The sequence below is a fragment of the Dermacentor andersoni genome, chromosome 6, assembly GCF_023375885.2.
Source record: "Dermacentor andersoni chromosome 6, qqDerAnde1_hic_scaffold, whole genome shotgun sequence".
In the NCBI taxonomy this organism is placed as follows: domain Eukaryota; kingdom Metazoa; phylum Arthropoda; class Arachnida; order Ixodida; family Ixodidae; genus Dermacentor; species Dermacentor andersoni.
In genome coordinates, this window is record NC_092819.1 from 22213385 (window position 1) to 22227425 (window position 14041).

At 45.8% G+C, this 14041-nt stretch overlaps 1 protein-coding gene across 1 annotated transcript in view; it reads left to right on the forward strand.

Moving 5' to 3' along the window:
* Window positions 1–2303: 2303 nt before the first annotated feature.
* LOC126521562 (uncharacterized) overlaps window positions 2304–14041 on the forward strand; it is a 40426-nt gene continuing 28688 nt past the window's right edge. Inside the window, exons 1-4 of the mRNA XM_055066069.2 lie at window positions 2304–2481; window positions 4467–4591; window positions 5164–5368; window positions 6009–6184. Coding sequence (XP_054922044.1) covers window positions 2431–2481; window positions 4467–4591; window positions 5164–5368; window positions 6009–6184 — 557 coding nt within the window. The 5' untranslated portion in view covers window positions 2304–2430. The remainder of the gene's footprint in view (window positions 2482–4466; window positions 4592–5163; window positions 5369–6008; window positions 6185–14041) is intronic.

Sequence of the window (14041 nt, forward strand, 5' to 3'; positions counted from 1 at the left end):
TCGTTCCAAAGCCAGCCAGCTTTTTGAAACATTTCTCGTCGTTTTTCCTTGTGACAACTCGTTTTGAGGCGCTGTGTTTGCACTATCTCCGGGGCCGGCCCAATTTCCCCAGTACTTTCCTCGTAGCAGCTAACGCTACGTAGAAACTGCGCGACGTTGCACCAATTTTATGGTCGCCCGAGTTAACCTTGTTTTGACGTTTCTTCGCTGCAGTACGAATGTTATCGTCGTTTTAACATACACCACTTGACATTGACATAGGTACGTGCGTACGATTGTATAACACTTAGTCGCAGATCGCATCACAATCGGTGTTTATCACTAGTACCTATGTGGAATCCATCAACCGGGGTGCATAAACTTGCGTCGAACGCCCTTTGTAGCAATCACGCCGTTAATATCCGTGATACAGCAGTCTTCAACGTGGTCGTCATCGTGGTGCTGTCGTCACACACAACGTACGCTCGCAACCCACACAAACACAACTACTCAATTTAGAGAAACACGTTCGTTTACGTGGGAACGCTTTGCGAAACTCCAAACAATGCTAGGTAACCAGGCACCTGCAAAATGCTTCGCACAACATCGATTCCCAGAGTGCATCGAGTGTGCACTATTTTCTGCCGACCTTTTCTGAGATAGTTCAGCGTGTTTGAATACGACCAAGTAAATCCCAATAAATTAGATTTAGTTACAAAAAAACATTGCCATAGGACTTGAAAACGTTGTGCTCATGTGCGATTTGGTGGAAAGGCGTTAGGAGCATATATATTCTACTTCCGTTTTAGTGCATGGCGGTACATTAGCGTTGACTGCTGCGTATAAAACCACTGAGAAAGCCAAATTGAACGATGATCACATTTACTTAAATGTTAGAAATGTTAGAAGTATACGTACATGTATGAATGTGGTACGAATTCATTTTACATGCAAGCGACTTACAGCAACAAGAACCACAGATAACTACTAAAGGAAAAGCATGATGTAGCAATTTACATCACACTTTATTAGAAGCAAATTTTAGTCGAAAGAATAAGACTCATAGAATATGCAGCATACGTTACTGTAGCAATATAAATTAGTGGATCAATTCGTCACGCTCGTGCCGATGAACACCGATAAAAATGTCAGATGGCGCCCTAACGAAGTAAAATCCACGTCGAGAATAAGCTGAGGTAATTCGCTGTTGAGATCACAGTGAGCAGTAACTACGCTTGAATTTAATTTAACCCCACTGGCATTCCTAAACAAACGTGTAACCTTGTTCCCGAATACATGTTTTAAATGTGCCAGGACGAATTTCAACAACCTGAATCCTAACCATAGCACGCTAATCAGAAAAATTCAACGTTATTCAACAGGGGAAACTAGCCAAAACGCGGAATTAAATTTTAGCGTACATTTTAACGACACCTAAAATACGCTTTACCTTTATTCCCTTATGTCTACATAATTTTCAATGAAAGACACCAGAAATGCGTATTTGCAACTGTGAGTAGTATTGAGTGACGTTTTTATTACCATAGTTAAGGTGCTAATATAACTAGAGAGGAGCCAGTGTCAGTCAATTGCCGTTGCCACACGTTCTTAGCACCTAATTTATCACTCGGAGGGAATGCCTGCAGTGATTCACTCGTTGAACGCGCAGAGGTGACGTCAAAGCGAGGCCGCAGGTCTCAGTCATCCCCACAACAAACGAGGCCACGGGTCCCGCTTTAATGTTGTTTTGTTTCGTCTCTCTCACTTCTCTTTCCGATACACTGCATGCGTTCACCGTTCGACTGGCTTCTCTCGAACCGCACAACTGAACTCCAGCTACCCTCGCTCTAAGTAAAACAGTGCATCGTTTGCGGCGCTGGAGTTGGCATGAGCTAACTGTCAGGGGCCAGATTCATGAACTTGGTCGTCGGAGGTGATAACGGTTGGCGACCGGTCGGTCCGTGCGCTGGTGCCCTGTCCAATCAAAGTAGCCAATTTGCTGCAGTCAATGTGCTAACCAATTAGGAAGCGTTCTCGCGTTCCGAGAGAATGACAAACTGCATCCCTCAAATATCTGACGCCAGCTCCAGTTTAACACAGCGCTGCACCGTTTTACCGGGAAAGAGAGAGAGTGTGGCATCGCTCGCCATAGTGCGCGCTCCGCGGAAAGCCGAACCCTCCTGAGCCAAAGGGGCCGTCATTGGCTAATTTCCATCGCGGCCCCGTTATGGGGGCGCTTGTGACATCATCTCCGACCAATCGCGTGGCTCCGCACGGACCCCGGGCGCTGACAGCGGCCCGTGACGACGGGGTATTTTTAGGAGGTCCCGCAGGCACCTTGGCCGCAGCGCATCCCAACACTGTGCCCAGTCGGAGTCCAGTGCTCGCCCCGAACGCACCGAGGAACAACCTTTCGCTTAGCGCACGCTACCAACACACAACACACAAGCCATGGCTAACCGCGGACCCGCCTACGGACTCAGCGCCCAAGTCCAGAACAAGGTGAGTATACGTGTACTCTGCCGTGGCGATGGACTATGATGTGGGTGACTCTCACGAAGAAGATGCTAAGGCCTGTCGGATTACGAGCGTTCTTCGGCAACAACTATAGTGACTGCATCTAGTCTGCGACAACGCGAACAGTGGTGAATTCGGTGAAAGGCGATGATGTCGATGCAGCCGGAGAAGCTGTCAAAAGACGCTTGTGTCAGACCGAATGTACAGCGACGGGGCGTGGCCTGCTCCTGAAGTGTAAAAAGAAAACTGCCGAAAAAAAAAAGAGAACTGGCTGGATACTCATACGCAGGAAGATTGGTTCACTTCTAACGATTTTTTGGAGAATGCTAGTCCTGGCTAACGTATGATATTCAAAATGGCAGACGCTGTATGCACTGTGACTTGTCAGCTTATAGTGTGTCTCAGCGTGTGGTGCCCGAAAGCTAGGAACTGCAAGTTTGATGGCTGCCGAAATATGTATGAACTTAGTTGCGGCTTACCCTTCAATCCTAAGGGCAGAAAGTCGGGAACATTCAAGATTGGTGCGTTGTCCCAAACAAATGTCAAGGGGAGTTTATGACAGGTGGATTTTGGCGCCATCTGTACCCAGGTGGATTGCGCTATTGCACGGACATCGCGATAAGCATATCCAAGCTGAAGCGAACGACCAGGTATATTTTTCTTACGGCTTCCTTCAGCCATTTGCGAAAAAGAAAAATGACTTTGGTCAGGTGAAGTTGGAAGTAACTTCGCTGGCGATGTGAGTTTTGCGCCGCGATTGCAAAGACCGACGCCGGCTTGCCAGACACATCGTCACGAAAAATGGCCGACTGCCCGAAATTCTCTAGACGGTGTGAAACGAGAAAGAGCGATGCCGCTACTTTTTTGAATGTCTAAATTTAGCGACTACATTACTCGGTCACCAAAATTGGCAGCGTGCTGCGCGACCGCCTACGCGACGCCTTGCGCCGCAGCCGCCACCGCCAAAAATAGCAACACGTCTGCGCATCCTCGCCTGCTGACATTTCACCACTGACCAAGTTGGAGCAAAATGACGATGCCACGAACTAGCAAGGCTCTCCACTTTGCACAGCCTATACGTTTTCCGAAATGTTTCAACACAAGCTGCGTTTACAAACTGCCAAGAACCGCGCGCTGACAGCCACGATGTTGCAGATTGACAACATGGCGTTGACACGACAACGTTGACACGAGCTCTCGAGACCGCTTAACTGCTTTCCTGTCAGAAGTTCCTGGCACTAAAGCAAAAGCATGGCAAAAGATGCGGAATCTATCGGCTGTAGCTTAGACGGAGGCCCCACTAAACAAGATAATGTAGGGCTTGTCTGCGACGAATGGGTGGCTAAGTTCTCCTACGGAGTGGCTCGCACACGAGGTCTGCTCAAGAAACTTCAGTGCCAAATACTTTTTAATCAAAAGCGGGCTAGTCGAGCACTCTCACCATGCGATGCTACAGCAAGTATATGAGGCCCATTGTGATAACTTTAAGGAGCGCCATGAAATGTCGAAAAACAAGGAGATAACGTTTTGGGGAAAAAGATTACGCAAAAAGGGAACGACACGGAACATCTTCGTCATGAGCTTTGCCTCTGAATGTCGTTTGGTCGCAATACGTAGGCTCAGTCATATTTCTTTCGCCACAGCTCCCTTATTAGTCTAGAGATTTCGCGCTAATCTTAAGTAGGACTGAGACATGAGTAACTTCAATATAGACTACGACTTCCTTCACACCCATCACCTGTTTTCAGCGTAACACAAGTACTTGACTAGCCCTTCCAATGCTACGAAAAGCGTACATTTACGTCGCATAGCAAACGTGTTTGGACGTCAAGGCCGGCCATCAATTCAAAGTAGCTCACCACTGTATCTGCAATCAGCATTTCAAATCCGCTCCGTACACAGTTTTGTTCTTGTAACACATTTTGTGGCAGACATCATTCTAAGTGCGAGCGTGTGCCACGACATCGCAGATCGCTGGCAAGCGTGACCCAGCTCTGGAGGAGAGCATCATGCAGTGGATGAGCGCCATCCTTGGTCAGCCCCTGCCCAACGGTGACTTCGGAGACATCCTCCGCGACGGCGTTGTCCTCTGCAAGTGAGTTCACCCTGAGCTTTTTTTTTGTCAGCCTCTATCTACTTTTCGCCCGGCAAGGCTCAAGAAAAATCTGATACGGATATCTATTTTTCACTTTTGGCACAACATACTCTCCTTCTCAAATGCATTCATTAAAATGATCTAATTTCGATTTATTTGTTGAGAAGTTATAAAGGTATAGGTTTTTATAAACGACGTTGAGATTTTACAAAACCTCTAAACGAAAGCTATGAGTATGTCACGCCCATCAAATACAGGAAATGGCAAATAGCGCCGCGGACACTGCATGTTTATCAGCTGTCAGTGATACAAACCTGAGCAAGACATTACCCTTCTGCACAGAACAGAGACCGTGAAACGTAGTTTAAACGTATTGTTACTCGCTCTTTTCCAAATCCCGGGCGCCATTCTTCGCTGTCTCTCGCGCTTCAGAGCGAATAAGAATTTGTCATTGGTAAAAATTTGCCATACCCCATGAGCGATCCCTCGATTAACACTTCATTACCTGAGCAGAATTATCCTTGCATGCCAGGGTGCCGTGTCACATTGTTTTCCTACGTTTCTCTTCTCAGCCTGATGAACAAGCTGATGCCCGGTTGCATCCCCAAGATCAACACCTCCGGCGGACAGTTCAAGCTTATGGAGAACATCACCCACTTCCAGAACGCCGCCAAGGCCTGGGGCGTGCCCGAAATCGACGTCTTCCAGACCGTTGACCTGTGGGAGAAGAGGAACATCCCCCAGGTTGCACAGTGCCTGATGGCCGTTGGCCGCGCTGTAAGTACACGCGAACTGTAATACAAATGCAACTCATTCTTTCTCACGGCATCCAGCCGCGTGAGACCGTCTGCAGGGTACACACGGGAAAAAATTAGAAGTTTCTCAAGTTTCACTGGCAGTGACGCAGTCGCGATGACGTATACCGTAGACCCTGTCATCTCCGGGACGACTGCGAACAATTTTATTGTCTGGGCAGGCGGAAACGCCTGCGAGTGACGTCACGGCCCTGTACCGCAGAACGCTTCATAGCATTCACAACACTACAAGAATGTGGCACCTAACTCTTTGGTACGATGCTAAATTTATAACACGGCAGCAGCGATGATGCAGCGGCCTTGCGAGTAGTAGACGCGAGGATGTGTCGAACTTCCCCGGGAGAGATTTATTGTTGATAATAATAAGAGGAATCACGCGGTTAGCTTATGAGCAATGATGTTGCATTGTCGCATTTTAGTATAGCGATGAATAAAAAAAGATAAGTAGGATACGTCAAAGCAAGCGAAATAATGCCACTCAGGCAGCAGAAGCGTCCACAGAAAGTTAATCTAGTAATGGCTTTAGGGCCTTTTTCTCCCTTGTCTTCTTCCCTTCTGACTTCGTTCTCACATGAGAGCCATGTTGCTTTCCACTTACGCAGTGCTACATGCACCCCGAGTACCGGGGACCCTGCCTCGGACCCAAGCCCGCCGAGGAGCAGAAGCGCGAATGGACGCAGGAGCAGCTGCGTGCCGGCGAAGGCATCATCAACCTGCAGTACGGCTCCAACAAGGGCGCCACCCAGAGCGGCCAGAACTTCGGCAACACCCGGCACATGTGAAGCGCTCGCCAAGCTTCCCGACCCGCACGCTGCTCGACACACGCAACAACAAGATAACGTGTCAGCTTGCCGCCAAGCTGCTGCCCCAAGTCGAAGAGGAAAAAGCATCCGTGCGAGAGCCTGATGCAACCGTACAAGAGACTGTACACATTAAGTTATTGTTTAAAAAAATGACACTTTTATCTTGACATTTCCTGTGACCCCTCATTGCCTCTTCCTTTGCGTTTCTTTTTATTTGAATGCAGGCCAAAGTTCACTCTGTAACTTAAATTGCCCATTGCGCTTATATACCGGTAGCCTTGACGTGTCGTGGGCGATTATGGATGGACTAAAATTATAATGAGGGTTCCGTCGCCCCTTCAAATGTTCCTTTACCTTTGTCAAATGGAAACGAGCAAAAGTTACGCCTAGCCCTCTTCTTCCCTCTTTATTCGTATTTACCCCGTTCCGTCATACCTACAACCTCTTGTCAGCATTTATAACGTTTAAAGTTGTTTTCAGGTACAGCTGCCCTTCTATTGTTCTCCCGACTTGCCATCTCTTAGCCATGCTGTGTATCAGAAAGCTCAGCGTTGTTGAAAGATTCGCTGGTGGTCAAAATTAATCCGGAGTCCCATACTATGGCGTGCCTCATAATGAAAGCGTGGTTTTGGCACGTAACATCCCATAATTCAAATCAGTTCAATTCAAGCCATGCAAAAATAGAGAACGATATGCCCGATTAAGGAGCATGGCTGGAGGTTCTCCCATTTTTGTCGCTTAATTATTCGCAAAGACAATGGCAAGAACAATACTGCTCCTTTTCCGAGTATTTTTGTACGTGACAAATGACGCTAATAGTTTAAATAAATCATTAAGAGCGACTGGTAAAGTCTGTGATTCAGCGTCATTACCCCGATCTTACTCTAGGGAGGAAATAATTCGTTTAACAACGAGGCCATAATAACAAGGTCAATATTGAGAGCCTTAAGTTTCTGATGATATAAGTGGTTCTTCATGAATCTTTCGAGTCATCTCTTATCGACGCTTATTTTCTCTCTCATCACACTTTATGCACAGCCTACAACATAAATCTGTGCTACATAGCCAACTCAACACATATTGAAGCTGATTTCGCAGAAGTCTAGTTCCCACACCGTTCACCAGAGTAGTCGGGATGGGCAAGCTCGGGTGACAAGTGCACGAAAAGACCCAGCGCATGGGTTGGCATCATCTGTCCAGTGTTATAAGCTTACCGCATGCGTACATCACGCCATGCAGTCAGCCTTAGAGGAGAGGCTACTTTCAGGCGTACTTTCCTTAGCCCTTTTGTCTTTCTTTATTTTAATCTTCTTTGTGAATGTTTATTATCCGCATTTTTTTCTATCGTGTCATCACATTTATGAACCAAATTATCTTTCTACCATTTCATTTATTTCACAATTATATATCTTTTTAATTCTCCATACTTTCCATAATTTCATTTTTCTTTTCTTTTGTGTTTTCCATTTTGTAATTAACATAAAATATTCGGAAACAAATTGACGTGTAAGGTTAGAAGTCAAGGAGCCACAGTAAGAGGTGGCAGATGAATTCATGGAGTGATGAGATAGACAAATTTGCAGGCGCAAGGTGGTTTCCGAGAGGTAGAGGCTTTCGTCCTGCAACAGGATCAAAATAGCTTTGATGACGATTATGATGACGACGACGATGATTATGAAGAAACAAACGAGAAGAGACGTCACCTGTCCTTTGATACTAACAAGCGGCCGGTAGCTCCAACAGGCAGCGGGTGAATTCGCGTGAATGAGCTAGAACATTACGATAGAGTTTGTCGAACTTCGCTTGAGCCAACAAGATAGGGCGTAATATTTATATAACCCAACCAGTGAAACTATAAGACTTTGAAGTTTACAATGCCTAAATCTCGATTGTGGGCCCTCGAACCACAACGTACGACTATTGCAACATTTTGCTCTGGCATATGACATTCTGGGCTACAAAAACATTGTCACGGTACGTCCTTGTCAAAGGGTAGCGTATGGGTTGAATACGTTGCGGCTAGCACAGCTAAATTCAAATTAGCGTTGTAAATACTGACAGAGTTACAAGCCTATAATGCTCATTCGAATAGTTAACCATGGATGGCGGATTTTGTATTCGTGCCCAGTCGTTCGCTTCGACTGTGCTCGTGGTGTGTGGGGATGCCTACTCGGTCATATCGCGCCAAGTACGATAGGAAGCTTAATTAACGTAATGAAGCACCAATTACGGGCAGTCCAGAAGGCCCGTGATGTGGCTGAAGGGGTCGGCCTGACAGTTCCAACGTGGGAGCGGCCCGCATCAACGTACGGTTGACCTTCAGGACCCAATAAAGTTCTCCATACCATACCATACAGATTTTAATGTCACAAGCGCTCACTGCCGTGCTCTACTCAAACGCTGGTAACAGGCACCATTAGGTACAGAACCATCGTGCATACCATGCTCAATGCGTCGGTTTTCGTCTGTCTCTAAAGGGGCGGAGGGAGGGCGCACAATAGGCTCGATTCCACACCACACATGCGGCACACGCCGGCACTTAGCTTCTGCTCGGTCATATCACTTCGTCTTGGTATATGATTGTATATTGCGCAAAGAATTCGCGCAATGCCAAAATTTAACGTGCAGTAATCAGCACTACCAGCCCAACCCCGATTACGATGAGCCGCCCACCTCCCTTAATTACACTCTGCATCTCCCCTTGGTACTAGCATGAACTGCCCGCAGACACATCACTACGTGAAAAAGTGAACGTTATCCCCCGGAACGAAAACTAAACACACCTGAATGTTTGTTACGAAGAAAAAAGAAAGCATGGGGCAAACGATGGATAAAAATGCAGCACGTGTGAGACAAACGAAACATGAATAATTACGCAGAACACATCCCTGATGTCTACGTAAGCGAAGCTTCCTTCGTGTTGGAGAGCGATGCACTGAAACACGACATATGGCATGTGTCGAATGTCGACGTAGGTATCGCGTCATCTAAGCCCCAACCAGAAGGAACAAATTCCTGACGTTCTGCCGGCGTCAGCCGGCGTCAGGTGCCGTTGGCAGGCGTCGTCAAGAACAATTCGACGCTGGGAGCGACGCCGGGAGCGACGCCGGGAGCGAGTCCATAGCGCTCGCTCGACGCCGAAGTCCCTCCATGCCAGATAACAGCGCCGACGCCCGAAGTGGCTAACAAAGCATGAAATCCGGCTTACGTCGGTCGACGCCACGTCACACCGGCTGGCGCCGACGCCGAAACACTGTCGGGAATTTCTCTCTTGTGGCTGGGCCTGCGAGCACTTTTGAAACGCAATTACTTTCGCTGCCGATGGGCTTCCCTGCTGACGATTTCCGTGCGTTTAAATTCGCATGCGTCATAAATCGCCATGAGTGTATTAAGAACACATGCAGCGCACAATAGTTAGTCCGACGTCACAGTCGATCGGGGATTATTTAGATATTTATGGGAGTTAGGGATGCGGAAAGGGTGCAGTATGTGTGGTCCGAATAAGGCATTAAATAAGCTGATACAAGACTATATGACGTCAGTGTGCAAAAAAGGTGTAAGGCGTGCAGACACGGACACAAGAGAAGTGGACAACACGCGTTCGTGTTGTCCACTTCTCTTCTCTTGGGTCCCTGTCTGAACGCCTTACCCTTTTTTCCATTATCAATCCTTACCAGCTAGCTCAGCTTTCTGTCATTCGAAGACGTCACTGTGTACTTGCACAGTCTAGAAGAAACGGATACTAAGGTGCAGGAGTCATGAGAAGAAAGCTTCGCTTTAAAACAAACGCGGGAAACGACTATTTGTGCACTGACACATTGACGTCAAACATGTGCCTGCGGAAGGAGAAAGGGAGATAGACCGAACGCATCACTCGTGATCAAGATAGACATTACTCTCGTAAAGGAACAAAGGAACACAAGCAACAGTTACTGGTCTTTTCCTTATAGAGAGAGACAGAGTTTGAGTTGCCGACAAAAGACCAGCAGCTCTTTCTCTACGGTACAAAAAAAAAAAAAGAAAGAGAGAGAGAACATTTTTGTCATTACGAGGCCAAAAGCACGGCCACTATTTGTACACTCCGAATCGTACTCGTTACCTCAGATCTACTATTAGTGCACTATTTCGGTATATTCATTTTAGGACGACTACCTCAAAAGCTTAAAACCTTACTCATGTATTCTAACATACCAGGTGAAATTAAACATACATGGCTTCTCCGTGGTCAAATACTTAGGACAAAAATCCATTCTCGATGTGCATGAATTTACTTTACAGCATGGTTAAATTTTCCAGCACTAAATCGGGCTCCACAAAAAAAGAAAAGAAAGGAAGAAAAGGGAATTCTGAACGTTTTTACCAATCGAGAATTGCATAGCCAGTGCACAAGGCAGCTTTGACGCAAGAGTACTTGGCTAGTTATAGAAGAAACTGTTGCAGCCATGTGACCTGAAACTGCACTCGCTACGTCTGACGGCGCAACCTGCAATCGAAGGCACAAGTATTCTGTCTTACAAACAATGCCTCCGAGATTTTAAGCGCAACTATGGCTTTCAGTGCATGGTCGTTCATCTCAAAGGTGATGGTGAAGCTGCGACATCGCATTTTGTCTCAAGGGTGGCGCCACTATATAACAGTCCCCTAGACAACCAGGAGTAAAACAAAAGTGATAGAAATAGAGACGGTGGGATTCAAAGGAATGAAACAAAAAAGACCATGGATATTTCCAAAAAACGGGAAGAATGGAGGAGGGAAGATCTGTATGATAACGCCTTGCTATTTGGGGCCTCGGCTGGCTGCAGATGGAAGGATTAGCTGGTCAGCTGTCGAGATAAGAGACGATTAGAGTATTGGCGCAAAGAAAAGCAGAGAAGAGATTCACAGAAACATAGCCTTTGCAAGCACAAGTAATGCTACAATATGGTGAAATATGGTTTAAATACGATAGTTCAGATGGAGACCAGGTAGGCAGAAGACTATATAGCCATGCTTGTACTAAAATTTGATTAAATCAAGCAAGCAAAGTGACTGTCCCCGCCCCGTTTCAAAGAGAATGCCAATGATCAACATCATCATCATCCATTGTGCGGGGGCGCAAATGTCTGCAGCGCACTTTACAAGACACTTGACTATGACACAACAATTATTTAAGTCCTTCCCTACGGCATGTAACGCCGTATTTCAAGGACTAGGGTAAAAAATTAAATGATGGGGTTTTACGTGCCAAAACTACTTTCTGATTATGAGGCACGCCGTAGTGGAGAACTCCGGAAATTTCGACCACCTGGGGATCTTTAACGTGCACCTAAATCTAAGTACATGGGTGTTTTCGCCCCCATCGAAATGCGGCCGCCGTGGCCGGGATTCGATCCCGTGACCTCGTGCTCAGCAGCCTAACACCATAGCCACTCAGCAACCACGGCGGGTAGGACTAGGGTAGTTGCATGTAACAATGAGAAAGAGTAATTAGAAAATTACAGCAAATACCATTGATGAATAGGTATGGATAGATTATAGCTTATGATTTTAATAGAATGTCGGAATAAATGAAAACAAAAATACAGCTAATATAGCTGATTTTGTAAAAATAAATAAAACCTCAAATTTTGATCTTATAGTCGAAATGTTTCTGACCCTGTAATAAAATCTAGGGTGGCATCGCCAACCTTCCTGTCGCTGAGCTCAAGGGTAGAGGCCCCCAAAGAAAGTAAGTTTTGCACATTTCAGTCTAAGAAGGCGGAACGGCACTTCTAATGTTCTTTTTCGCACTTCAGAATATCTTTGACAATCAACGAGAAAATGATCGATTGTTTCATGTTCCCCGCAAGAGGGCCAGTTAGGTGAGGGAGCCAGACCAGCTCTGTGTAGGTAAAAATTTAAACATGGAATTCAGCAGCGTAGTCTAGTGATTGAGACTTCAAGTGCTCGTGTTTGGTAGAGTTTACTATCCCAATAATGTGACAAGTGCCTAAAATCTGTAGAGTTTGTTAAAGAAGGGGAGTGAAATTCACGCAGCGTCATTTGCCTCCGAAATCTAGCCCCTATGATGAAAGCTGATGCCGGCAGGATTTCACTTGCTAGGTTATTCAGGGACGCTTTCTCCAACAATTCTGCCATTTCATCTAGAATTAGGTCCTCATGTCCTGGTACCCAAACCAATCTAATCAAAGCGAAATGACGGGGCACTAAAGATTTGAAAGCTCGCAAAACCTGGGAGCCATCAGAAGAAGTGGGGGAGGAGCACAGAGACAGAGACAGAGTCCGTCACGACGACTTTAGAACATGTTGATGTATTTAGCTTACGAAGGGCTAAAATTACAGGTAAAAATTCTGCTAGAAGAATCGGTGCGAAGTCTGGGAGGCGAAGAGAAAGCGACCAATCGAGGATATGAGCAAATATTTCGATTCCACACTTTTCTTCATTTTCGGAAGCGTCAGTGGCAATAACTGTCTTGATCAGTGTGTGCAGAAAGTAATCTTTTAAAATAGAGCTTCGCATGCGGTAAGATAGTGCTTTTGAATTCTTGCGGAAAATATAATCGAATTGGACTTTAATGGAATTGGTGTTGCAACAAACAGGAGGCACCTCACGAATTTGGACGTTTAACTGATCTAGGAGAGCTTACATAAAAATAACTTGAGGTGTGTGGAATCGCGGCCAGTACAAGCCAAAAGACAAATCCGGCTAGGAGATCAAAACTCTTTGTGAACGCCTTATAGGGGATTCATATAGCATTAAAAATGATTGTACAGCTAATAATCGAAACCGCAGTACAAGAGAAGGGATCCTATAGCTTTCAGATGTAAAATTTCATTCGCTACGAATTTATGTGGTCCTAAATATTGTCGCAAAGGTTTGTCGCAAGGCCTGCTTCTCCAGAAGAACAAGGGGGCGAAGTTCATATGCAGGTGCTCCAGAGTACAACACGCACCCAAATTCTAATACCGGGCGAATATACATGCGGTATATTGATAACAACATTCTTATTTGCATTAGTGATCGACTATTGCTCAGCCTGCGTACAAAACCAGCCGCAAGAACACCATTTGCTGCAATATAGTCAATGTGCGCCTCCCAAGACAGAGAAAAGTCATATATCACGCCAAGACACTTGACAGTATCTACTTGTGGGATGGTATCGAGATGACGAGAGAGAAATATACATGGGGTCTTTTGATGGAAATGCGAGCACCGAGCATTTGTTAACGTTGGGACAGAAATGCATCGCATCAAGCCATCTTTCTATAACAGACAAGTATGTCTGTAATAGGTTATAAAGATTTTAGAAGTCATTTGCCAACGAGAAAAACGGTAATGTCATCAATATACACGTAAGTATGTACATCATCATGACTTGAGATGGAGCCCATTAGAATATTAAATAAGGCTGGAGAAAGTACTGCCCCTTGTGGAACAACTCTTGTCTGCGCGTACGTAGCCGAAAAAATGCCGCTTCAGAATCAATAAAATTCTCTGTTCCTTAAATATTCTGCAATCCATGCTTAAAGGTATTTTGGAAAGTTAATGTTCCGAAGCTGATTGAACAATATCACATGCTCAACGCAATCATATGCTTCATCTTCCTCATTTTCTTCATACCTTCTAACTCACCTCACGCACTGATCGCACGTGCTTGCGGCGGCAGGTGCATTGACCGCGAAATGTCAGCAACCACAAAGACGCTCTTCTTGGTTCGGCGTAAGCTTGACCGTAATTATACTTTAAGTATAAGGTACAACACCGAATTATACCGTAAGTAAGCCAAGTGACGACATCACCCCAAACAGTACATCACGTAGGCGATAGTAAAAAAAAAAAGCAGAGACACTTG